This window comes from Schistocerca serialis, chromosome 5, assembly GCF_023864345.2.
Source record: "Schistocerca serialis cubense isolate TAMUIC-IGC-003099 chromosome 5, iqSchSeri2.2, whole genome shotgun sequence".
Taxonomy (NCBI): Eukaryota; Metazoa; Arthropoda; class Insecta; order Orthoptera; family Acrididae; genus Schistocerca; species Schistocerca serialis.
In genome coordinates this window covers 19638237-19664521 of record NC_064642.1, presented here as the reverse complement: position 1 = coordinate 19664521, position 26285 = coordinate 19638237, and the positions used below count along the sequence as shown (strand labels likewise).

The 26285-nt window shown below is 40.1% G+C and overlaps 1 protein-coding gene and 1 non-coding gene across 3 annotated transcripts in view; one reads left to right on the top strand and one right to left on the bottom strand.

Annotated features, from left to right (window-relative positions):
* LOC126481011 (catenin alpha) overlaps positions 1-21983 on the bottom strand; it is a 152473-nt gene extending 130490 nt beyond the window's left edge. For both annotated transcript variants that reach the window (XM_050104467.1, XM_050104468.1), the window contains exons 1-2: positions 21612-21983; positions 4128-4317 (exon numbers count right to left, since the gene is read on the bottom strand). In XM_050104467.1, the coding sequence (XP_049960424.1) occupies positions 4128-4317; positions 21612-21710 (289 nt within the window). In that variant the 5' untranslated portion in view covers positions 21711-21983. The remainder of the gene's footprint in view (positions 1-4127; positions 4318-21611) is intronic.
* Trnat-ugu (transfer RNA threonine (anticodon UGU)) lies at positions 19151-19224 on the top strand. Its single transcript has one exon. It is a non-coding gene; the product is annotated as a tRNA-Thr (tRNA).
* Positions 21984-26285: the final 4302 nt, after the last annotated feature.

Here is a 26285-nt window from a genome sequence, read left to right as displayed (position 1 = left end):
TGTGAAATCGGAGTCTGGGGATCTATAAATAACAACAGTAAGAAGTTTAGCTCCACTAAATTTAACCACACCTGCACAACATTCAAACACCTTTTCAGTGCAGTACTTTGAAACATCAATTGACTCAAATGGGGTACCGTTTTTCACATACATCAGGAACACATTTAAGTAACATGTCTCGTGTAATGTGCATTATGGTTTGTAACAGGGTTTTTGGAAGAGCTGGTCTTACTTCTATGAGAATAACATCCGACAAAGAGTGCACACAGATCCGTTGCTAGTCAGTATGTTATCTGCCCTTGAGAAAGACTTTTTCTTGGCTGTGTCTGAAGTCCAGGCATTTTCAGTGCACCTGAACTGTGACAAAATTGCAGTCATACATGTAACACAGGAGTGTTACCTGTCATACACTGAAGAGCCAAAGAATACCTGCCTAATATCGTGTAGGGCCCCCGTACGCACGCAGAAGTGCCACAACACAATGTGGCATGGACTCTACTATTGTCTGAAGTAGTGCTGGAGGGAACTGACACCAAGAATCCTATAGGGCTGTCCATAAATCCCTAAGAGCATGAGGAGTTGGAGATCGCTTCTGAACAGCACATTGCATGGCATCCCAGATATGCTCAGGAATGTTCGTGTCTGGGGAGTTTGGTGGCCAGTGGAAGTGTTTAAACTCAGAAGAGTGTTCCTAGAGTCAATCTGTAGCAATCCTGGATGTCTGGGGTGTCACACTGCCCTGCTGGCATTGTCCAAGTCCGTCGGAATGCACAATGGACATGAATGGATGCAGGTGATCAGACAGGATGCTTACATATGTGTCACCTGTAAGAGACACATCAAAGGTCTCATATCACTCCAACTGCACATGCCCTACACCATTACAGAGCCTCCACCAGCTTGAACATTCCCCTGCTGACATGTAGGGTCCATGGATTCATGAGGTTGTCTCCATACCCGTACACATCCATCCACTTGATACGATTTGAAATGAGACTTGTCCGATCAGGCAACACGTTTCCAGCCATCAACAGTCCAACACCAGTGTTGGTGGGCCCAAGAGAGTTGTATAGCTTTGTGTTGTGAGTCATCAAGGGTACACAAGTGGGCATTTGGCTCCAAAAGAGCATACCAATGATGTTTCATTGGGTGTTTCGCACGGTGACACTTGTTGATGGCCCAGCATTGAAAGCTGCCGCAATTTGCAGAAGGGTTGCACTTCTGTCACAATGAATGATTCTCTTCAGTCTTCGTTGGTGCTGTCCCTGCAGGATCTTTTTCCGGCCGCAGCAATGTCAGAGATTTGACATTTTACCAGATTCCTGATATTCACAGTACACTCGTGAAATGGTCATAAGGGAAAATCCCCACTTCATCACTACCTCGGTGATGCTGTATCCCATCGCACATGCGCCAACTGTAACACCATGTTCAAACTCACTTAAATCTTGATAACCTGCCATTGTAGTAGCAGTAATCGATCTAACAACTGCGCTAGGCACCAAAGTGCCGTATTCTGCCTGTTTACATATCTTTGTATCTGAATACGCATGCCTATACCAGTTTCTTTGGCGCTTCAGTGTATAACCTCTCTCTATACAGTGCTAGGAGCTGTGTTATTATAAACAAATCGAATATAAATTATCAGTGTCCAGGCTAAAAAAGGCTCCTGGTGCCCACAAAACCATATAAACTTTAAACCCTTAATGTTAAAACCCAGGTTACCTCATTGCTATTATTTGACAGAAATTTAAAATCCTGAGTATACTAGCGCACCTTAAGAACCCTACTTGTATCCATTTCAGCACTGATAGTTACGTGTTTGGCCAATAGAGAGAATCTGGTCCTACATTTGTAGCCTGGCTGTCGTGTTTTGGCTGAGGTGGTCACCACTACATAATGTCTTTACTGTGTACAGCTTTGGATATTTGACAACAAAACGCACACTCTCGGCCTCTCTCCTGTATTGTTCTTTAGGCAATGCTTCCAAAAAAGGGTGGCTATAGTGATCCTGAGTTTGACATTGGATTTAGCACCTCACGAAGTGAAGAAGAACATGGCATTACTTATTAAGAGACTGAAAGTGATGACAGTTCATCAGAGGAGTGACAAGTGCTCGCTGGTGATACGAAATAAATACGTCCACTGTGGTCCAGCCAGCTCCTCCCAGATTTATGTTCACAGGAAACCGTTGTGAAATACTTGGTTACTCTTCAAAGCTACACATAAACTAAAAATGACTTCCAGTTTCAAGATATTTTAGTCAACATCCAGTGCACATGTATAATCAGAATTTTATTATTGGTGATCTCAAACTTGTGTAACTCATTATTTTGAGCCTTAAAAGCTATCTTTATATGTCAATATGTAATTTCATTCACTACAGAATGTTTTTCATTAATAAAAAGAAATATTTTGGAAGATAATTTGAAAAAAAAAATCATTATGTTGACGGGTAATAACCACCACACAGAATTAAAAAATGTGATGCAAAGACACACAGAGAAAGACAAGGAACACGGACATTACAAATAATGGTCATAAGCAAACAGATCCATTGTGGTTGCAGCAACAATTCAGAATATATATTAATGTATTCAAATGAGATGACACTCTTTATAGCATCTATCTATCTCAGAAAGGAGATATTAACGTGTAAAAAGTGTTGTTGTTGTTGTTGTTGCTGCTGCTGCTGCTGGTGGTGGTGGTGGTGGTGGTTTCAGTTCACAAACTGGTGTCATGCAGCTAGTCTATCACGTACATGTCTCTCTATCTCTGCGTAACTACTGCAGCCTATATCCAATTTCAACTACTTTCTGTAGTTAATCCAAAGACTTCCCTACAAGTTTTATCCTCCACAATTTGGCCATTGGCAAACTAATTATACACTGATGCTCCCTTTTAATAAATTAAAATTATAATTAATAAATTATTTAATAAATTAGTTCAATTAAATTTGATATCACTTATTTTATTTCATCTATATGCATAACTTCTAATGCTTCTTTCTACAGATGGAACAAAGAATATCCCCAGAACTTCCCCACCCCACATATAAATGAAAAGGTAAGGGCAAATATAGAGCTCCCCCTTAAGCTTAATTGCCCCAAACCTTTCACCTATAACCAGTAATTCCATTATTACAAGTTCGCCACTGTAAAAAGTTACATCATAAATTGACACTCCATAACTGAATGCAGAAGTATTAGTTTTCAAACTAACAAAGTGTGTGTTACAGCCTAGAAATAAGTCATGGTCATGCCTGAGACACAATACTGATATCTTGCCATAGACACCACTGGGAACATCTAGTTGGAAAGCAATAGCTCTGCTGTTGAGAATTCTTTGAAAGAACAGTAAAAGCCAAAATGAAACTCAATACACTGATATCTATCTTCAAAGCTATTTTTCAAGAAATGAAGTTTATAGAGACTGTAAGTGAACACCTGGAAGTTACACTTAAGGACAAGTGTTACAGTTACAATGGAGGTTACAATCGTCTAAATTAGAAAGTCAGAAATGAAAACAACAAGGAGGTGGCAGAAAGAAGATAAAAAGATAAAACCTTCAAAAGGACACACACACACACACACACACACACAGACACACACACACTCATATGTGCCTGTACAGAGAGAGAGAGAGAGAGAGAGAGAGAGAGAGAGAGAGAGGGGGGGGGGGGAGGGGGGAGGGGGAGAGGGGGTACTCTAACTCAAAACAGGATTCCTCTGCATGTAGGTAAAGTTCTCTGTTGTTTTTGTGTCTTTCAGTGACTCAGTACCTTAGGTAATTAGTGAGTTGTTACTTTCATGCCTAATTTTTTTTTTTTAAATACTGTTCAGTCATTTCTACCAAGAATGGGAGAAAGCTTTCCACCCAGTCAAGCACTGACAGAACAAAATTTAATGAGATGATTCTGATTTTTGTTGCAAAAGTGTGTATTACTGTTTAAAACACTAAAACAACATTCACAAGTTGTTTCACAAACAATGACCAAAAACCACACAACACACAGGTGCTGAAACATGTTTAGGTAACAAGAAAAAACAGTGTTTTGAAGAAGGAAAAAATGGAACATATATCCCATAACAAACTATTTTAGAACTGCAGTGTTCCTTGAAACATACCTGTTTTTCGAACCTCTTCTACAGCAGCAAGCATCTCTTGCTTTATATCTGGATTCTCATATGCTATCATTTCTCCTTTTTCAATAAAGTTTTCTGTGGCTTTTTCAACTGCTGCAACAAGTACGTGGGCTCGTTTCGATCTACCTTTCTTCTTTTTTGAAGGGCCTTTGGTATTGACCAATGTTGTGACCTAAAAATATTTAAAACTAGCTGATTACACAGCACACATTGATAATTATTTATGACCCCCCCCCCTCCTCATTCTATTAGACATGGTAATAAATCAAATCTACATATACAACAAAACCAAAGTAAAAACTAGGTTGTTTTGGAACCCAGTTTTTAAATCAAAAACACAGAAGACCAAAAAGAGGAGCTTCGAGCTTCAAACCTTAGTAAAATGAATAAAACCAAAGTAAATTTAATGATACGTTATTAATTATACAGTAAAATGTTTTATAAATTCACTGTAATATTAACTTAAGACAAAACTGATCATACACAACATTTTTAATTTCCCTCTTCACCTTCAGGGGCAAAAGCAAATAATTCTTGGTAAACCAATTCTTGAGCAAGCAATATAAAGTTGCCCATGGAAGAAACACAAAAATCTCAAATTTATTCCTCAGTACTGGACAGTTTGTCCACATCAACTAAAACATGTGGTACTGGTCGTCGGTTTTGAGAGTCTGTGAAGTAACTTAGTTCTGTTATGTGATGTAAAGGTCGTGCGGTCTATCTGAAATGGATAATGTTTGAAGAGAAGGTGTTTTGGAGTTTTTGGTGACGCTCTCTAGTGTTGAATATTGATGTTTCAAAATTATTTTTGAATGATGTTAGTGAGTCATTGGGCTTTCGAAGTGCTGTTTGCTAGGATTTGTGTTGGAATTGTTGTACTTGGTGATTTTTAGAGAGTTTTTTTAAGCAGTTATTGGCAAACAGATTTGTTATCGCTTTAGACTTATTAGTTTGATGAGATGTCCACAGCTGAAAAATTAATTGCTCTTTTTTTTCCTCAAGGGTACGACTGTGACATTTTGCCGCAGATCACCACATGCCGCAATGGCAAGTCAACAATTATTACATTTTCATAGTAGCATGGGTTAATGGCTGATATGTGAGGTACCAATTTTAGGGCAAAGCTACAAAATCAACCAAATTTGCTGCGCCTCAGACAAAGATCAAGTATATCTGTCACTGTCGGAATGACAATATTTGGAGATCCATTCATGGTGGTTCCTGGTTTGGCATTAATGGTTTTGTTTTTTGTTTGTGTGTGTGTAATACCTCCTATCATCATGTCGGACCTTCTTTTGCCCAACATATAGTGCAGCAACTCAACAGGGCATGGACTCAACAGTGAGTTGAAAGTCTTCCGGAGAAATATTGAGCCATGCAGCCTCCATAGCTGTCCACAATTGCAAAAGTGTTGCTGGTGCAGGAGTTCGTGCACAAACTGACCTCTCAATTATGTCCCATAAATACATGACGGGACTGATGTCGGGCTACATATGTGGCCAAGTCATTCACTTCAACTGTCCAGTACGTTCTTCAAACCAATCGCAAACAACTATGGCCTGGTGACATGGCACACTGTCATCCATAAAAATTCCATTGTTGTTTGTGAACATAACATTCACAATGGCTGAAAATGGTCTCCAAGTAGCCAAACATAACATTTGCAGTCAATGACCAGTTCAGTTGGACCACAGGACCCAGTGCATTCCATGTAAACACATCCCACACCATTATGAAGCACCACCAGCTTACACAATGCCTTGTTGACAACTTGGGTCCATGGCTCTGTAGGGTCTGCGCCACACTCAATACCTACTATCAGATCTTAAAAACTGAAATCAGGACTCACTTGACGAGGTCACAGTTTTCCAGTCTTCTAGTGCCCAGCCGAGCCCCGGAGAGGAACTGCAGACGCTGTCAAGCTGTTAGTGAAGGCATCCGCATCAGTTGTCTGCTGTCATAGCCGATTAATGGTAAATTTCGCCACTTTGGTCCTAACAGATATGTTTATAGCATATCCCACATAGATTTCTATGGTTATTTCACAATGTGTTGCTTGTCTGTTAGCACTGACAACACCATGCAAACGTCACTGCTCTTGGTTGATAAGTGAAGGCCATCCGCCACTGCATTGTCCATGGTGAGAGGTAATGCTTGAAATTTGGTATTCTCGGCACTCTCGACACTGTGGATCTCAGAATGTTTAAGTCCCTAATGATTTCCAAACTGGAATGTCCCATGCACCTAGCTTCAACTGCCATTCCACATTCAAGGTCCATTAATTCCCATCTTGTGGCCATAACCACATCAGAAACCTTTTCACATGAATCACCTGAGTACAAATGACAACGCCGCCAATGCACTGTCCTTTTATACCTTATGTATATGAAACGACTGCCATTAGTATACGTATATATCAAAATCGCATGACTTCTGTCACCTCAGTGTACGTTTTTATTTGTTTTTTATCACAGTATGTGTGTTATTTGTACATAAAAATTGGTGTTACTGTATTTATAGTAATTACTGTGTTGTTAGTCAAAGGTAACAATGACTGACTGCAACTGGTAGGTAGGCCTATCATGGAGTTTGATCTAACTACGTCAGACAGGTTAGGTTTCCAATAATAGTTTCAAAAGTGGGTTTTTGCTTCTTGGTATTGCACTCTTCCTTTGAACTACAAAGGTCACGTTAAATTTCCCATACCAATTTATTATGCGGATTGTGTTTTTGTGGCATTGCAGTCTTTGTTTGAACCACATCAGCCAAGTAAAATGTTTATGACCGGCTTTTGGAGCAATGTATGGTTCTGTGGTATCCTGGACATCATTTGTGTTATATACGTCAAGCAAAATTTTCGAGCTCAGTATTTTTGCAGATTTATTTTTGTGTTCATAACACAGAGTTAACTTTTTATCTTTGCATTTATAGACATTCAGTGGATTTTTGAGGATTTTTGCTTGCTAGATTTTTGCATTAGTTTTTCTTTCAGTATGTCTTTAATATTAGGAATGTAATATTTTTTTGATTCCCGCTGAAAGTCTTTAATTCCTGAGTTTGTCCCATTAGTTTTAACTTCTTTTTCCAGCTAAACATACTTTGTATATTTTTTGTCTGATCATCTTTAGTGCATGATGTCATGGCCACCATACTGTATAAGGGTAAAATGACAATGTCTGCCATCTTGGCGTTGTCTAGGGACACACTCACAGTGTCAGACATTTTGGCAGTTGCGATTGTCCTTGTGATCTGATCATGATACAGAAGATACATTCACGCAACTCACACACACGACTGGAGTCTCAGGCAAGTGAAACCCCACTGTGAGCAGCAGCAACAGTGCATGATGGGAGTGGCAATGGGGGGGGGGGGGGGGGGGGGGGGGTAAGGAGGAGGCTGGGGAGGGGAGGGATAGTATAGTGAAGTGCTGCTGGTTAGAGGGGGGGGGGCAGGGGAAAGGTTGGAATGAGGGGGATGGGTGTGGGGGGGGGGGGGGGGGAAGTAGTGGAAAAGGAGAGAAATAAAAAGACTGGGTGTGGTGGTGGAATGACAGCTGTGCAGTGCTGGAATGGCAACAGGGAAGGGGCTGGATGGGTGAGGACAGTGATTAACGAAGGTTGAGGCTGGGAGGGTTACGGGAATGTAGGATGTGTTGCAGGGAAAGTTCCCACCTGCGCAATTCAGAAAAGATGGTGTTGGTGGGAATGATCCATATGGCACGGGCTGTGAAGCCATCACTGAAATGAAAGATATCATGTATGGCAACGTGATGTTAGTGACCAGACAGGAGTAGGTGGTGGTGGGAGGATGTACGGGACAGGTCTTGCACCTATGTCTATTAAAGGGGTACGAGCCATGTGGTAAGGGATTGGGAGCAGGGGTTGTGTAAGGATGGACAAGTGCAATGTGAAGGTTCAGTGGACGATGGAATACCACGGTGGGAGGAGTGCGAAGAATAGTGAGCAGGACATTTCTCATTTCAGGGCACAACGAGAGGAAATCGAAACCCTGGCTGAGAATGTAATTCAGTTGCTCCAGTCCTGGGTGGTACTGAGTTACGAGGGAAATGTTCCTCTATGGCCAGACGGTGGGACTTTAGGAGGTGGTGGGAGACTGAAAAGATAAGGCACAGCCCTCGGCATATTTCGAGAGGGACTGCTCGTCACTGAAGATGCGACAACCATGGGTGGCTAGGCTGTACGGAAGGGACTTCTTGGGATGGAACAGGTGGCAGCTGTTGAAGTGGAGGTATTGCTGGTGGTTAGTAGGTTTGATATGGACTGAGGTACTGATGTAGATATCTTTGAGGTGGAGGTCAACATCTAGGAAGGTGGCTTGTTGGGTTGAGTAGGACCATGTGAAGCAAATGGGGTAGAAGTTGTTGAGGTTTCGGAGGAACGTGGATAGGGTGTCCACACCTTTGATCCAGATAGCAAAGATGTCATCAACCAGGTGAGGGCTTTAGAATTCTGGATTTTTATGAAGGATTCCTCTAGATTGCCCATGAATAGGTTGGCATAGGATGGTGCCACGTGGGTGCCCATAGCTGTACCCTGGATTTGTTTGTAGGTAATGCTTTCAAAGGATAAGTAATTGTGAGTGAGGATATAGTTGGTCATGGCGACTAGGAAGGAGATTGTTGGTTTGGAATACGTCGGGCGTTGGGAAAGGTAGTTTCAATAGCGGTAATGTCATGGACATTAGGAATGTGAGTGTAGAAGGAGGTAGAATTAATAGTGATGAGCACGGCACCATGTGGTAAAGGGACAGGAATTGTGGAGAGTTGGTGGAGGAAATGGTGGGTATCTTTTATATACGAGGGTAAGTTCAAGGTAATAGGTTGAAGGTGTTGGTATACGAGAGCAGAGATTCTCTCAGTGGGGGCACAGTAACTGGCCACAATGGGGCATCCTGGGTAGTTACGTTTATGGACTTCAGGAATCACATAGAAGGTAGGAGTGCAAGGAGTGGCAGGGGTCAGTAAAGAAATGGACTACGGGGAGAGGTTCTGGGATGGGCCCAATATTTTGAGTAGCGACTGGAGATCCTGCTGGAGTACTGGAATGGTTTGTAGGTGGAAGTATCTGACAGCTGGTGGAGTCCTTCCGCCAGGTAATTCTTGTGGTTTAAAACAACAGTGGTGGAGCCTCTGTACGCTTGTTGGATTACAAGGTTGGGATCAGTTTTTAGATGGTGGACTGTTATTCTTTCTGCGGATGTAAGGTTAGATTTATGTTGAGGGATTTGGGGAATGATGGTGAGGCAAGGTTCGAGTTTAAGAAATTCTGGAAAGTTAACAGGGGGTGGTCTGGGGGCAGTGGGAGTGGATCATGGTTGGATGGAGGGTGGAACTGAATTAGGCAAGGTTCAATATTGGTCTTTGGTTGAGTCTGATTGTTAGGGTTGGTGGTGAAAAAGTTTTTCCACCGTAGGGACTGGTAGAAGGAGAGAAAGTCTTTAACAAGTACTGCATGACTGAATTTTGGAGTGGGGCAAAAGGTGAGACCTCTGGAAAGGACTGATATTTCTGTGGGGCCAAGGCATCTGGAGGAATGGTTCAGGACTGTGTTCCGGGTCTGTTTAGGTTGTGGATTCTATGTGGTGGTGGGAGGAAGTTCTGGAGCGTAGGGTAAGTGTAGTAGGTTTGCAAGACAGGGTTTGTCAGCTATGAGCGGACGTGAGGGAGGTTAGGAGGGGACATGGCTCACAGAATCCCATCTAATGGCCTTACCATCAAATTACCCATCTCTGGCTGCCACCACTCCTTCCACGTTTTCCGCATTACTTCCACAATAGAACTTAAGCGGCTGCTAGCTGGGGACTGCACACATGATCCTTATTAGTGTAGCGATCTGGCCTAAAATTTAATTTTCTTTGATACACCGAGAAGATAATACATAATCTTTCTCACCTATTATTCCTGTCAGTCGTTTATTTCCATTCTGGCAGTCTGAATCTATGGATTTCACTAGTAATTATAACAACGTTGATCATTCGCAAACCCCATCAACCAAATAATCAAGACAGTGATTGGCATTCATCCGTTCTGCTTTACTCTGCTCAGCTCATATAGCCTTGTCCCATTTGTCTGCGGAAAGTTTATTGACAGATTCAATGAGGATTATCTTGACAGAGACATCATGTACACTATGCACGCATTCAAAAATCAACTTATGATTCATTCAGAAATCAACTTAAAATGTGTTCAAAAATGTTCAAAACCAAGAGGGATGCGTTTCAAAATCATATGAGCAATCAATAGACCAACGTGCACTGGATGATAGGCGCTTCGTGAAACAGGTTTTTTTCCCTTAAGGATATGAATTTGGCGTCCCCTTTTCCCGGTAGCATCTAGCTGCTTGCTGTGACTGCTTGCACAGCCAACAGCCACATTCCTGTAGCCAGAAGCGGGAGAATCTACTACTCAAAAGCGACACAACTCCGCATGCGCCGGCTCGTAACTGCTAAAATGAATCTAATGTAAACAGCTGTGACTTCACGCTCATCAGAGGCAAATTGTTGTTATGAAGCATTGCACAGTCTTCCTAAAGTCTCTGACACATTTTGCTATTGGCGGATGCTTGCATGAGCACTGTGTGTCATTGTTGTATATGGCACATTTCCTTTGTAATTTAAGTTATTTTCGTTTTTTTCTCTCATTTATGTTTTATTGTTAAAGTATTATTCTGCAGTAGCAGGATACAGTAGGGACTAGTACCCTTTGTTAGCGTAGCGGTTCTTACCAGTCAAAATTACAAAAATTTAAGAGAAAACTAAAACAATGAAAAATTCCCGGAATTCTAAAAAATTCCCGGGTTTTTCCCGGATTAAAAAATCCCCGCGTTTTTCCTGGATCTCCCAGATCGTATACACCCTGGTTTCCAACCTATTTATTACTTTCTCACCATTTGTTACACTTATCACTGGTATAATACCCTTAGATGTGCAGAATCGAATATGTTGTGTCTTTTTAAAATTGAGGGAGAGACCACTCTCACGTAACCAGTCAATGATACTTCTCAGAACATTGTTTACCTTTTCTTCTGTTTGCATACGTATGCTTGGGCTCATGACCAACAACTCCAGCACCTCAGGCCGAGGTGACTGGCGTTGCCAGTCATGTGCATGAGGTGTGCTTGCTTGTGTGTACAATGGTGTTTGTCTCTCTTTCACTGATGAAGGCTGTGGCCAAAAGCTATATGTAAGAGTCTTTTAATCATGCCTTTCTGCAACTTAATGTGTCTTCTTTACAGTAGGTAGAGATCTGTCTTTTCCTACATTGTTGATATTCCTGCCTGGAGTTCCCATTGTTTCATTATTCTAACTTGTTAACAGCGTCATTACACACTCTTTCAGACATTAATGGCATTTTGTCCTATAACATTCTTCCCCACATAATGGAAGAAAACAAAAAAATAAACATTATAGAAACCAGTATAGCAGGTACAGAAGTTTTAGAACATGCACAGACAAATCCTATATGGAATTTATTATTAACACAATGATAAGTACATAAAAGATCAACTTGAAGATCCAATCATATTCAATGAATACTTTACTTTGGTAAGGAAAGCCGTCAAGTATGACATACACCTGTCAGTTCCACCAGCGAGTGTGTATAAGTGTGATTTGTAGCAAAACCAGTGCTAAAAGCAGCCAACAGATGGCACTGACACCAAAATATCAGTGACATCAGGTATTCATGTATAAAATGAACTGTAGTGAGAGAGGGAGTAAGATGCACCAGCAACTGTGGCATGTTGACTTTGCCAAAAAAAAAAAAAAAACACTGTTAGTAAGGCTTTACTATGAGAATGGGGAATCCGCTACTGGAGCTTTGTGATCCTATCACCATAAGAAGGATATTCGTATGCGTAAAGATCTTGTGACAAGTGTCGCTGTGAAGAAAATTTTCACGAATTTCAGAGCTCCATAGTGGGCAACTAGATACAAATGCAATTGCTGCTTGGACAGTTCAGGAAGAAATGGAGACATTACTAGGTTCCTATCTACATGGTGTATCAGTGCTTGTGAAATCACATGTCACACCAGCATTCCATGCACTACTGTTTCGAGAGCACTAAAGTCTACTCTCCAATGCTATTAGCTCAAAATCCAGCACACTCATGAACTGGGCACTTCAAAAACTGGGGGAAGATGACAACTGGTTGCCTAAAGTGTCATAGGTCAACGAAGCCTATTTCACACTCCAAGTGACTGTCAGCACCCACAACTGCAGCATTTGGGCTATCACAAATTCTACATCTGCCAATGGACAACCCATTGCATGACAAGAAACCACAGGTGTAGATATGACACACCACTTGCGATCAGACCCTTTTTCTTTGAGGAAACACAGGGTGCTTCTTTTCAAACTGTCAGTGTGGTTGGTGCAATGTTTGGCAATACATTTGAGAATCGCAGCATCCCTAGCCTGACTGATAAACACCTGCTTTTATGCCGGACCTGTGTCACCCGATATTGCTGCACATGTGAAAAATCTCTAGCGCACATTGTTTGGTGAGAATCACATGCTGAGCCACCGTTTCCACCAAACTTGGCCTCCCAGATCCCCAGACATTAATTTGTGCAATTATTGGTTGTGGGGTTACCTGAAGTCGCAAATCTACCTCATTAGGTATGCTAATTGACAGAAATTTCTCTCCGCGCCTACTGATTTGCTCTTCACAAATTCACCCTTGACTACAGGTATTTTTTATGAATGATAGCCAACATGTTAACCATTTGTTATAAAGAACATTACCTTTGGTAAAAATCATTAGTTATAATAATTATTGTTTTTGTATCATTTTAGGTGTCATCTGATGGTTATTTTGTACACTTTTTTGGTTTCAATAAAATCCTATGTCATTTCAAGAATGTGTGACTATTTTTGCCTCCCTAACTACATTATTCCACAACGTATTGAATTCTTAAATGTTAATGGACTTTTGGGTCATTATCGTTAGCAAGTTTGCCAAAGATATTGTTGTCTTAAATACTGCAGAGCATGCTTTATTTTCCACACCTGAACTACGGAATAAAAACTTGGGAAGCAATACCCAAAGTAAATCTTAATTAAGCTACTCATTCTCCAAAAACCCGCTAAAAGAATCATATGCAGATCTACATATAAGGACTCATGCAATGGCCTATTTCCAACAGCTGGTGTGCTGACCATAATAAACATGTAATATTCTAAAGCAAACAATAGGAAGTCCACGACGGACTAACAACACTATGCAAAGGATAGATTGCTACTCACCACATAGATGAGGCGGTAAGTCACAGATAGGCACAATTGTTTGGTATTTACTGCCAGAAAATTAATATTTTTATTATGCCTGTCTCAACATCTCCTCTATGTGATGAGTAGTAATCTATCCTTTCCACATTGTTTTATATTCTAAAAGCTATGTCACTTGTTTACTTGTTAAAATACTGCACCTCCATCCCGGCCCCAAGATACATTCTGATTTGCATCAGTACAATACTTGAAAGAAAGAAGAAAGAAAGAAAAAATTTACACCAACAGCCACAGAATAGCAGTCTACAAAAATGGTCCACAATGTGCAGGATTAAAATTTGCCCGCACAGTGCATAGTATAGTTACGACTCTTCTCATAGTGGAGTTGAGTTTCACCTTAAGAAATTCCTTTTACAATGCTCTTTCTACAGACAGTTACATGCGAAAGATGTAGTGTTTTGAAAAAAATATTAACAGCAGCAAGCTATTTGTTAATAGATTAGATTAGAATCAGTTTTCGTTCCATAGACCCAAAAAATGAGATGATTCTCATGGGTGTGGAACATGTCAGAAACTATGACATAAAACATAAAACATTAGAATATAATATTTACTACCTTGATCATTTGTCAGGAGATAGTCGAAAATAAGCTAATACAATGCAGTAAACTGGGACAGCTAATACTTACAGAATTAACACAATCTCAGAATGAAACACTGTTATCCACTATTAATAAATTTATCATACGCAAAATACCTAATTTTGACTCTTGTGATGAAGTGTTGTCAAAACTGAAATCTAACAGGTATCCTTACTTAAACTGACTTAACAGTCTCAGTTAAGATATTCATCTATGGAGTAGGAGGAGTTGCCTATCAAAAAGTCTTTCAAACTTCGTTTAAACTGTGCTTTATCTGAAACCGAGTTTTTAATGGTTACTGGCAATTTTTTAAACCTTATCAAAAGATAATCAATGATGTAGGCCCATGTTGTGTAATAAGAATTGTAATGTTTGCTGTTTGTACACACGCAGTGAATCATTTGATACTGAAACAAAAGTATTAACTTAGTATTATTATTATTAATTATTTATTATTACTATGTGATTAACAAATCAATTCTGCTGGGTATAACAATGGGAGTGTAATTTGTTTAGTACTTAGTGACAGGAAATTAATTTTTTTATATCCAAGTGTATGGCCCAGAAATTTCATGTAACAAGACCAGTCTCTCTGACAAAAGGTATTACTAAAAGTTACTTAGAAGACACTTCTAACATTCTTTGTAATTAATGTATGACATACATGCACAATATGCATCAAAATACTCATCGGAGACTTTGTTATTATCTAACATTTTCTCAATTTACCTTGTTGGTTAAATGGAGAAAAGTATGTTCAAATATAGCATTACAGTAGGCTACAGGACAATCTGTTACCATGACCTTTATTTGATACTCGTATACGTTGGCTTCATGAATTGACAACCAAATTATTACCTTTCAACATAACATAGACCTATGTCACCACAACCAAGATTTCAAAGGTGTTTTAATGGACATATAATTTTTGGCACTGGCGTGCATGTTTTTCAATCAACCCTGATCTTGGTACAATGCATTTCTCCACTCAGGTTGTCACTTCCTGGCCACCGTCTTCATTCCAGCACAACTACTGAATATCACATAATGATCCACCTCATATTAAGACTTGCCTTCATGTCAATTTGATTCATTATGTTTAAGAGATTTTTTTTCTCTTGCTGACTCTCACTACTTCTTCATTCCTTAATCACTCCATTTGAGTTCAACATTCTACCGTAACACCACTCTGAAAAGTTTCTAATGATCTCTTTTCCTGACTTCCTCACAGTCCTTGTTTCACAATCGCACTGAGCTGTGCTCCAAACACAATTACTCATCAAAATAGTCTTCTGTTCTCAAGGTTTATATAGTTTTGGATGTTAGCCTCACATTTGTGTCTTTCACTGATGTGTGTATGACATTCACATTCCCATATTTTTTTATTTAGTGCTCAATTTATCACATTCATGGTATAAAATTTCCTGCTTGGTTAATCTGATATTCATGACACAGAACTTCTCTTAATTTAATTTGGTATGTCTCTGTACACATACACAAAAATCTCATAACTTCATTCCTGTTAAATCTGTTTCTTTCTACATTGGCCATATCTATTTTTACTGAACATCTCATCTCATGGTTCTATGATCACTTTAAATTCTAAAGTAGTTTAAGACTATCATATCCCATATAGAGTCTATACTACTTGAGTCAGTTTCAATCTTAGTTTCATTTGGTCCCTGACTGTGCCTGATAAGAACAATTCCACATTCTCCCTCATTCACCTCAGAGCTTATATTTTATCTCATTCTTCAGCATTAATCTGAGTAACATATGAGGCAGGTTTTCACTACAAAACTTTCTAATCAACCTTCTGAAAAAGCAGAAGAACCTGTGTTACACTTCAAAGAATCTAGTACTGAAAGTGTAATGCTAAAGCGTGTTCTGAAGTGCTCTCTCTTTGCTTGCAGCAATTGCTGCTTGACAATCATGAACTGCAACATTTTGAGGTTTATTCAAAACTACACCCTATTACCTTCTTACAACAATAAATACTGCAGTTCATATTAACAAAGGAAATGTTTTCAAGACTCTATGGCACAATAAAGAGCTTCTTGGACACAGATGCATGATTAATAGCATAGTCCGATGTCTACAGTGAGTTAGAAAATGACAGTTTGCCTGTAAGTTTGCAAAAGTAATCAATATGAACACCAACGAAAGACTGAGGTTGTGGAATTATCGGCTAGAGCGAAACAGAGCCACAGCCCATCTTATCTCTACCAGTCTAGATTAGATTAGTACTTGTTCCATAGATCATGAATACGATACTTCGTAATGATGCGGAACATGTCAGGTTAATAAAAGGTGTCCATACAAGATATTACATTAGACAAAATATTACGTGACACTCAATAATTTTTTTTTCTTTTTTTTGTGGAGGTTGGGAAATTACCCACTTACTATATTCAAAATTCATCTAATGAGTAGGAGTTGCCATTAAGAAATTCTTTTAATTTCCTTTTAAATGCTATATGGCTATCTGTCAGACTTTTGATGCTATTAGGTAAGTGACCAAAAACTTTTGTGGCAGCATAATTTACCCCCTTCTGAGCCAAAGTTAGATTTAACCTTGAGCAGTGAAGATCATCCTTTCTCCTAGTGTTGTAGCCATGTACGCTGCTATTACTTTTGAATTCCTTCGGATTGTTAATAACAAATTTCATAAGTGAATATATATATTGTGAGGGTACTGCAAAGATTTCTAGCTCTTTAAATAAGTGTCTGCAGGATGATCTTGGATGAGCTCCAGCTATCATTCTGATGACATGCTTTTGTGCAATGAACACTCCTTTACTCAATGATGAGTTACCCCAGGATATGATTCCATACGAAAGCAGAGAATGAAAATAGGCGTGGCAAGCTGAGATGTAAATCGCCAAAATTTGCAATGACCCTAACAGCATAAGTAGCTGAACTCAAATGTTTCAACAGATGTTCAGTGTTTTTTCCAGTTCAACCCCTCATCAATGCATACACCTAGAAATTTTGAATATTCTACCTTAGCTACCAATTTCTGATCGAAGTCTATATTTATTAATGGGGTCATTCCATTTACTGTGTGGAACTGTATATTCTATGTTTTGTCAAAGTTTAATGAGAGCCCATTTGCAGAGATCCATTTAATGATTTCTGAAAAACATCATTTACAATTTCACCAGTTAATTCTTGTCTGTCGGGTGTGATAGCTATACTTGTATCATGGGCAAAAAGTACCAGCTTTGCACCTTCGTGAATATAGAATGGCAAGTCATTAATATATATTAAGAACAGCAGAGGACCCAAGACCGAACCTTGCGGCATCCCATTCTTGATTGTTCCCCAGTTTGAGAAATCACCAGTTTTTTGCATATTATGTGAACTGTTTGTTTCAACTTTCTGCACTCTTCCAGTTAGGTATGATTTAAATCATTGGAGCTGTGTCACATTCATACCACAGTACTTGAGCTTATCTAGAAGTATTCCATGATTTACACAATCAAAAGCCTTTGATAGATGACAAAAAATCCCAACAGGTGACTTCCGGTTACTCAGCGCATTTAATATTTCATTAGTGAAAGTATATATAGCATTTTCCGTTGAAAAACCCTTCTGGAAACCAAACTGACATTTTGTTAAAACTTTATTTTTACAAAGGTGTGAAGCTACTCTACAATACATTACTTTTTCAAGAATTTTGGATAAGGCAGTCAGAAGAGAGATTGGGCAGTAGTTGATGACATCAGACGTATCCCCTTTTTAATGCAGTGGTATAACAATGGCATACTTCAGTCTATCTGGGAAAATACCCTGCTTCAGAGAGCTATTACATACATGGTTAAGAATCCCACTTATTTCTTGGGAACAAGCTTTTATTATCCTGCTGGAAATGCCATCAAACCCATGTGAGCATTTATTCTTGAGAGAGTTTATTATCTTCCTAATTTCAGATGGAGAGGTGGGTGGAATTTCAATTGTATCAAATGGTGTGGGTAAGGCCTCTTCCATTAACTGCCTTGCTTCTTCTAATGAACATTTAGATCCTATTTTCTCTACAACATATAAAAATGATTATTCAAAATGTTTTCGACTTCCGGCTTATTGTTTATCAAGTTTCCATTCGCTTTGATGGTGATGCCGTCATCCTGTACTCTTTGTTGTCCTGTCTCCCTTGTAATAATATTCCAAATTGTTTTGATTTTGTTATCAGAGGTATTAATCTCAGACATGATGCACATTCTTCTGGACTTTTTAATAACCTTTCTTAACGTAGCACAGTAGTTTTTATAATATTTGGCTGTTTCTGGGTCATTACTCTTTCTTGTTGTTAGATACAGTTCCCTTTTGTGGTTACAAGATATTTTTATTCCTTTAGTAAGCCAAGGTTTTTTGCATAGTTTCTTATAATTAGATGTAACTACTTTCTTGGGGAAACAATTTTCAAATTCTCTTACAAGTGTATCATGAAATAAGTTATATTTTATATGATGACTAACTGAAACCCTCAGCTGCCGACAGGTGGTGTTGCTATACCTCAATGTGGACAGCTGAAAATGTGTGCCCCGACCGGGACTTGAACCCATGATCGCCTGCTTACATGGCAGATGCTCTATCCATCTGAGACACCGAGAACACAGATGAATAGCGTGACTGCAGGGACTTATCCCTTGCACGCTTCCCGTGGGACTCACATTCCCAACTGTCCACAATTCTACATATGTAATGTACCTTATAGACATTTATTTGCCCATTCACTCATTACTCGCGCACGCTTTGGCGATTCCCGTAAGAGTTTGGGCAACCTGTGCGCATTCACACAGATGAAGGTCAATGGCTGGGTAGCCTTTTAACTATATATATGAAGTCAGTAACTGTTCTCGAAAGAACAGATTACTGTTGTTGACTGTGCAGCTTTTCCCTGGAATACACGATGACTAACTGAAACCCTCAGCTGCCGACAGGTGTTGCTGATATACCTCGATGTGGACAGCTGAAAATGTGTGCCCTGACCGGGACTTGAATGGGCAAATGTCTATAAGGTACATCACATATGTAGAATTGTGGACAGTTGGGAATGTGAGACTCACGGGAAGCGTGCAAGGGATAAGTCCCTGCAGTCACGCTATTCATCTGTGTCCTCGGTGGCTCAGATGGATAGAGCGTCTGCCATGTAAGCAGGAGGTCCCGGGTTCGAGTCCCGGTCGGGGCACACATTTTCAGCTGTCCACATCGAGGTATATCAACAACACCTGTCGGCAGCTGAGGGTTTCAGTTAGTCACCATGTATTCCAGGGAAAAGCTGCACGGTCAACAACAGTAATCTGTTCTTTCGAGAACAGTTACTGTCTTCATATATATAGTTATATTTTAAATTAGCATCGGGTTCCTTGTACACCTCATCCTAGTATAACTGCTGAAGATTTTCTATGAAATTTCTAATGGTTAGTCATTAATTGAACGCACAACTTTGGAGGGTAGGTTTGAATTACTGAATGGAGCTATGTCATATACTGTAACTAGCTGAGCATCATGATCAGAAAGACCATTCTCAACAGGACAAGAATTTATGTTTTTAAACCTATCTTGGTCTATAAAAATGTTATCTATCAATGCCCTGCTGTCCTTTACTACCCGAGTAGGAAAATTAATGACAGATGTCAAATTAAAAGAACCGAGCGAGACTTCCAGGTCATTCTCCCTATTACACTCTTCCAATGAATCAACATATAAGTCCCCACAAATAATAATTTGCTTTCCCCTATGTGACAGATAGCACAACACGGCATCCAAGTTTTCCAGGAATAAATGAAAGTTTCCTGAAGGGGACCTATATACTGTTACAATTATAAAAGAGCCCTCCTTCAGTTTAAGTTGACAGGCACATGCTTCTATATGTTGCTCTAGACAAAACTTTTTTGTATCTAAGCTTTCTACACAGTGATAGCTTTTGACATATATGGCAACTCCTCCTCCCACCTTATTCTCTCTACTCATATGTGCAGCTAGCTTATAACCACTGATATTTACCTTTTCCATATCAGACACAATGTGATGCTCAGACAGGCATAGTAGGCTATATCTATTACATTAATAGATTCAATGTCATCTAAACAAACCAGGAGCTCATCTTCTTTATTCTTCAATCCCAGAATATTTTGGTGAAAAATGGTAACATTTTTTACTTTACTTTTCTGAGAATCTACCTTTTTCTTTAATCCACCAATATTTTGGTTAAATACGGTAACAATATTATTTACTTTCCTGTTGTGAGAATTTTGGACCTCTTTAGCACCTGCCTGTCTGAACTTCTCATTGGACACTGATATTAGCTTAAAAACGAGGTACATCCATGAGTACTAGTGTCCCCCCCTTTATGGATTTCGCTAACAACCCTGCCAGTTTACCTTTCCCTTTCCTATTGAGATGTAGGCCATGCCTTGTGAAATTCCCCCTATCAATAGTCTTGACAGGAACCAATCCAATGTCTGACAGAGTGGCCGCCCTGTGCAACCGATCCAACTCCATATTTACCCTCCTGACAGAGCAGTTCAACTGGGGCTGATCATGTCGCACGAAAGCAGGCACCAGCCCAACATTGGTATGGGTCGTTGCTGAGGCTATTTTCACCAGGTCACACTCAATGCTGTAGCCCTGATCCCTATCAATACTGTTTCCCACTCCACCCACTACCATCACATGATCCTGCTTTGTGAATCCCTTGCACAAGGAACCTATATCCTCTACCACCTGGCTAAGACTTGCACTTGGCTTGAAAAAGTTTGTGACCTGGTACCTGTCACCTAATTTTTCCTGCAAAATCTGGCCCACACCTCTTCCATGGCTGCTACCTAGCAACAGAACTTTCCTCTTACTTTCTACTTTCTTTGAAACAGTTGGTTTTCTAGTGAAATTCTGTTGCATCTTAACTGCATCTACTTCCACTGGAGCCTCTTCCTTACTTAACTGTGGTAGGAAGGCAAATCTATTGGTTGTGCCAATTGGGAAACTGTCAGACACTGTCCTCTTTTGTGGCCCCTGTTCCCAGCTACCACTTCCCACTGCTGTTTGCCTTCCTCCTCTTCAGTTCCTCCCCCGCTCTGTCCAAATCAGCCTGAAGGGCTCTAATTTTCTCCTCCTGTTCAGCTATAATCCTATCTCTTGAGCAAACCCTGCAGGAGAATGGAAGAGTCTCGTTTGCTTCCCCAATTCCCACGCCGCTACAATTTCCCCAATGAAACAACCTGTCACAACAGCTGCACAAAACCCCTGAACTAACTTTCCTACAGCAGCTCACACAATTAGTATCCATGGTAGTTTGGAAATTAGTTAAAGAGATTTACTAAGTGATAACGATAATATATTAAATACAGATGCAAAAGGACACTAAATATGTTTTGGAAACTAATATGTAAGTCACCTATTACCAAATGCACTTAAATTTGTGGTAAAACACTAAACAGGCTATGCCTATTACCAGATACTGGTACCCGTCAAAGAAAAATTCATGAAAAAGTATTCCAAATACGCTCTTTCATCCTACAGTGCCTATCTGGACATACAATGATGATAACCTTTGGTTCGGTAGTTCATAATTACCTGAAGCACCAATGGTTCCAGAGTTTTCTCGACAGACATAGTACGGATCTCTAGGTTTTTCGGATCCCATTTGAGTGTAGCACCAAAGTGTTCCGCCATTCTTGATGGGTTGACTGGACTTCACGTAGAACTGTTCCAAATAGATGAAACTATGAACTTACGGAAAATCAGTCCACAAAATTTAAATTCACTTTTTCTGTATGAATGCACACAAATCTTTCAGTCACACGATAAGAAAGGAAGCCACTATCGACAAACAATAAACAGGAACGTGCAAAACACAAAATAACAGTTCAAACAAGATTGTTTGGTGAAGTGCTTTTATCACAAATCGCTTTGGGTGGGTCTCATATACACTATTGTCAAACTCTTTGAATCCGATGACACACGCCTCTCTGTGACTCACCCAAAGATAACACAGAAGTATCGATTGAGCTTCGATAGCAAGTATTCCAATATTTTTAAGCTCTGAACAGTCAATCCATACACAATAATCATTGTAACATGATCCTAGAGCGAATGAATTACTAATACTTATGTTAACACGGTCCGCGGTCTATCAAAACACAATTATGTATTCATATTTATTCAAATACGTTTCACTGCAATTTTCATATCATCAGTGACTTGTTGTATGTTTCTCAAATTCACAAAGATCTAAGTAGCATCCGAGACCGTTCCAGCAAGTATCAGTATCCAGGGTAGGCGTTAACGATTTAATGGATCTTTCTATCGATCACTAGACTCAGCCATACGAGTAAACGAAAAAATCCAGAGAAAACTCTCTTCAGCGCACATCACCGTCAATCACACTGACATCACCGGAAGAGTCTGCAGTCAACCAAGAATCGATACTATTATATAACTGGTGGGAGCAACAAGATTAAATGCCTATTACGAATATTACCTGGGAAGACCACGCTTGAAGGAAATACATTAGGTCTAGTAGCAACTAATGGCACTGACATCGCCGAGAATGACCACATTGAAACTGGGATCAGTGAACATCAGTTAGTTGTTGCAACAATGATTACGAAGTAAAGTAGATAAAGAACATGTTTGGTAGCGCAAAGAGGAATGTGTGAAACCATCAATGAGTACTGAAGAAGAATGTTATTGAAACACCTTTCACAAAAATACTATCATCTGGATTATCGAACGAAATTTGTGATTGAATTGAGGAATTCATGGCACGAAAGGTGAAGTATGCTGTCTTTGCTGGAGAGGAGAGTCACTGGCATTTGTAAAAGTAACTTTAGGTGTACCCAAAGGAAGTGTGATGGAACACTTGCTGTTCCTGTTATATATGTGAACAGAATAGAATAGAAGATTTATTGTCGCATAACATGTCATATAAAATCAAATGTTTGGCACATAGGTGACTTGTCAGTTTAAAGCTACCTTCTAAGTCTAAGTATACCGAATAATTTACAGCTGTTTTTTTAATTTTAAGTATCACAAAATGCTTTAATATAATCATGTTGAAAATAAAGTAAAATTAAGAGTAAATATTACTTTAAAGAAATCCTAGGTATTGTTAGTAGATCTCCAGTTTCTGTTTCTCCACTGCAGACAGAGTCCTTAATGCCAATCTCGATTGACTATTGCAAACTGTGGAGAGCTTATAGAGAACGATAAACAATTTCAAAGACAGTTTCAGGGATGATAAGGACCTGAAATACACGAACGAGATGCACACCTGAACTCTAAGAACTTGGAGACGTAATAAGGACATGCAACAGTTGTACAGAGGGTAGCACACACCACCATGTCCTTACAATGACATTCAGTCGGGACTGAAGAAACACTTACAAGTGAGACACAATGCACTGAGTGATGACCACCGTGACTCAAATGTGATTAATGCTTCTCCAACCCATACCAATCATGGCGTTGATGGAAATACAGTCTACAGGATACTTACTATTGAGGGTCCAACTGTCTTCTGTAAAGTGTAGTGACTACCCCCTGGTTACATGTTGCAGAAACACCTGTAAATGAATTATTAAAGAAGGGCATAGTATATCCTTCAGATACTGCATGGGCTTCCCCAATCAACTTAGTTTCAAAAAATATGATACATATAGGAAGTGTAAGAACTACACAGCATTGAACACACAAAGCATATCAGACAGATATGCCATTCGGAATATCCAAGACTTTGCTCATTCATTGACTGGTGCTCCATTCTTTAGTCTGATAGATTACGAGAAATTTTATTTACAGTTACCTATGGCCATGGAGGAGATTTCAAAGAACCCCTAATTGCACCTTTTGGTTTGTTTGGGGTCTTGTACATGCTTTTCGATTTAAAAAGTGCTGCCAGACCTGGCAGCACTTTATTGGTTGAGTTCTTGGCAAACTTCTTTTTTGTTTCCCTTATCTGGATGATGTAATGATTTTCTTCAGCAGCTTGAGGGGCATCGTCATCAGATCTTTAGAACGGTGGACAAATTAGATACTGTCGAAATAGTTCAGGGGTGAACTGCCACATGGCAGTGTCTAACAGGCACAATATTTTGGCAAATGACTATGTTCCCACTATGGGGGGGGGGGGTGGTGGAGGGCAGAGCCACACTTTTATCTCCTCCCCTCTGCCTCTGATCGCTCGTTTTGATGTTTGATGTCTCGTCAAAATTCGAGCATATGTCATAGGAAACCTTATGATGCTTCTTGCAAGACTATCATCAATCTCATGGTCAAGGAACTGGATGAGGATGCAGTGTCAGTTCTTAAGAAAGGACTCCATTTTGCAGCCCACTCCTAAATCTGCATCTATCACAGACTTTATCAGCTCAATGGGACAGGTTGCTGAAGTTGAAGAAGTATGTTGTGAAACTTGTGGCACTGTCACATAAATAAAACCTATGAAACCGAACATCTCTTGTAGGGAGAGGTCAGCCATAAGGAAACTAAGAGAGGATTCTGATATTGTGGCCTTACCAGACGACATGGACAAAGCAACTGAGGTCCACTCTCATGAGGATGACACTTTAAAAATGTGAGATCTGCTAGAAGACAGTGCATACCACAAGATCGACACTGATCCTACGAAGAGGGTGGAGAGAAAGACAACAGCGCTTCTCAAATAATCCAGCTTGCCAGACAAGATTGTTAAGAAGCTAAGACAGACAGCATCAGTTCCACCAAGACTTCATGGACTGCCGAAGGTTCACAAGGATTACGCCCCATTATCAGCAACATTGGTGCTCTGACATTCTCACTCACTGAGTGCCTAAAAGATATGCTCAGGCAGTTGGGAAATGCTCACATCATATGAGCAACTCTGTAAATTACATGGGAAGCCTTAACAACTTTAAGCTTAAAGATACTGACATCCTTGTGAGTTTCGACGTTGTCTCTTTTGACCAGAGTGCCTTTACAAGAATCCTTAGAATTTGTTGGCTAGAAATTTGATGAAACTATGATCAACCTTTTTGGCACATACTTTCTTTTCGACAGTGGCTACTACAAGCAGACGGAAGGAATAGCCATCAGGAGCCCCCTTTCACCAGTTGTCGCCAATGTGCATATGGAGTATTTCGAGGAGGAAGCTCTGGAATCGCCCCAATGAAAACCTACCTCTTCCTTCTGGTATGTAAACCACACCTTCATAGAAGGCCGCATGGGAAAGCCAAGCTGAATGACTTCCTTACAAGACTCAGCTCCAAACACCAGAATATCAATTTTACCAGGAAGTCGAAGGGGAATTGAGTGCTCCCCTTTCTTGATGTTCTGGTTAAAAGAAAAGTGGTCAGCACTTTGGGCCACTGTATGTACCAGAAGAAGATGCTCACTGACCTGTACTTATATAGCGACATCTGCCGCCTCCCATCTCATAGGAATGATGTGTCCAAAACTTTGGCATAGAGGGCTCACTCCCTTCCTGACAACGAAAGTATCAATCAAGAACTTGAACATATGAGTGAACATATGAGAGTGGTTTTCCAGAAGAATCGCTGCAGGGAGTGGCAAATTAAGCGAGCCCTACATCCTATACCCTCTGTACAACCAGAAGAGAGTCCCAGAAGGATATAGCTTTTTGTGGCGCATTATCCTGGAAGATAGGACGAATTCTCCAGAAACACCAAGTGAAGACGGTCTTCTGTCCACCAGCCAAAACACAGGCACTGCTTGGTAGTGTGAAAGACGACCTTGGACTTCGGAAATCTGGGGTCTGTCAGATGCCCTGTCAATGTTGTGAAGACATACATAGGTCAGACAGTGTGTGCTGTTGAAGATCATTGCTGAGAACACCAACAGCACACCAGACTGCAACAGCCTAAGAAGTCGGCATCCGCAGAACTGTGCCTGACGGATTTACATGGCATGGGTTATGACCACACCAAGGTTCTGACACAGACGTCTAGCTTCTCAGACTGTGTCACTAAGGAACCTATTGAGATTCGAGTAAGGGAAGTACTGATAAATCGTGTTAGCGGGTGCATCCTTAGTAAGGCATGGGATTCCACTATTAGAATGGTCAAAAAGAGAAAAGAGCTGCCAGACACAGAAATGACTTCAGGGCCAGGTGAAGGAGCAGCAGGGGTGCCACTATCATGCTTACCAGAGTGCAAACCTAGGACAGGACACTCTGTCAATGGGAGGAGTGGGGGTAGGGATGCTGGATGCAGGTGACTGATGAAGTAGACAATCAGAGAGGGAGGGGGAGGA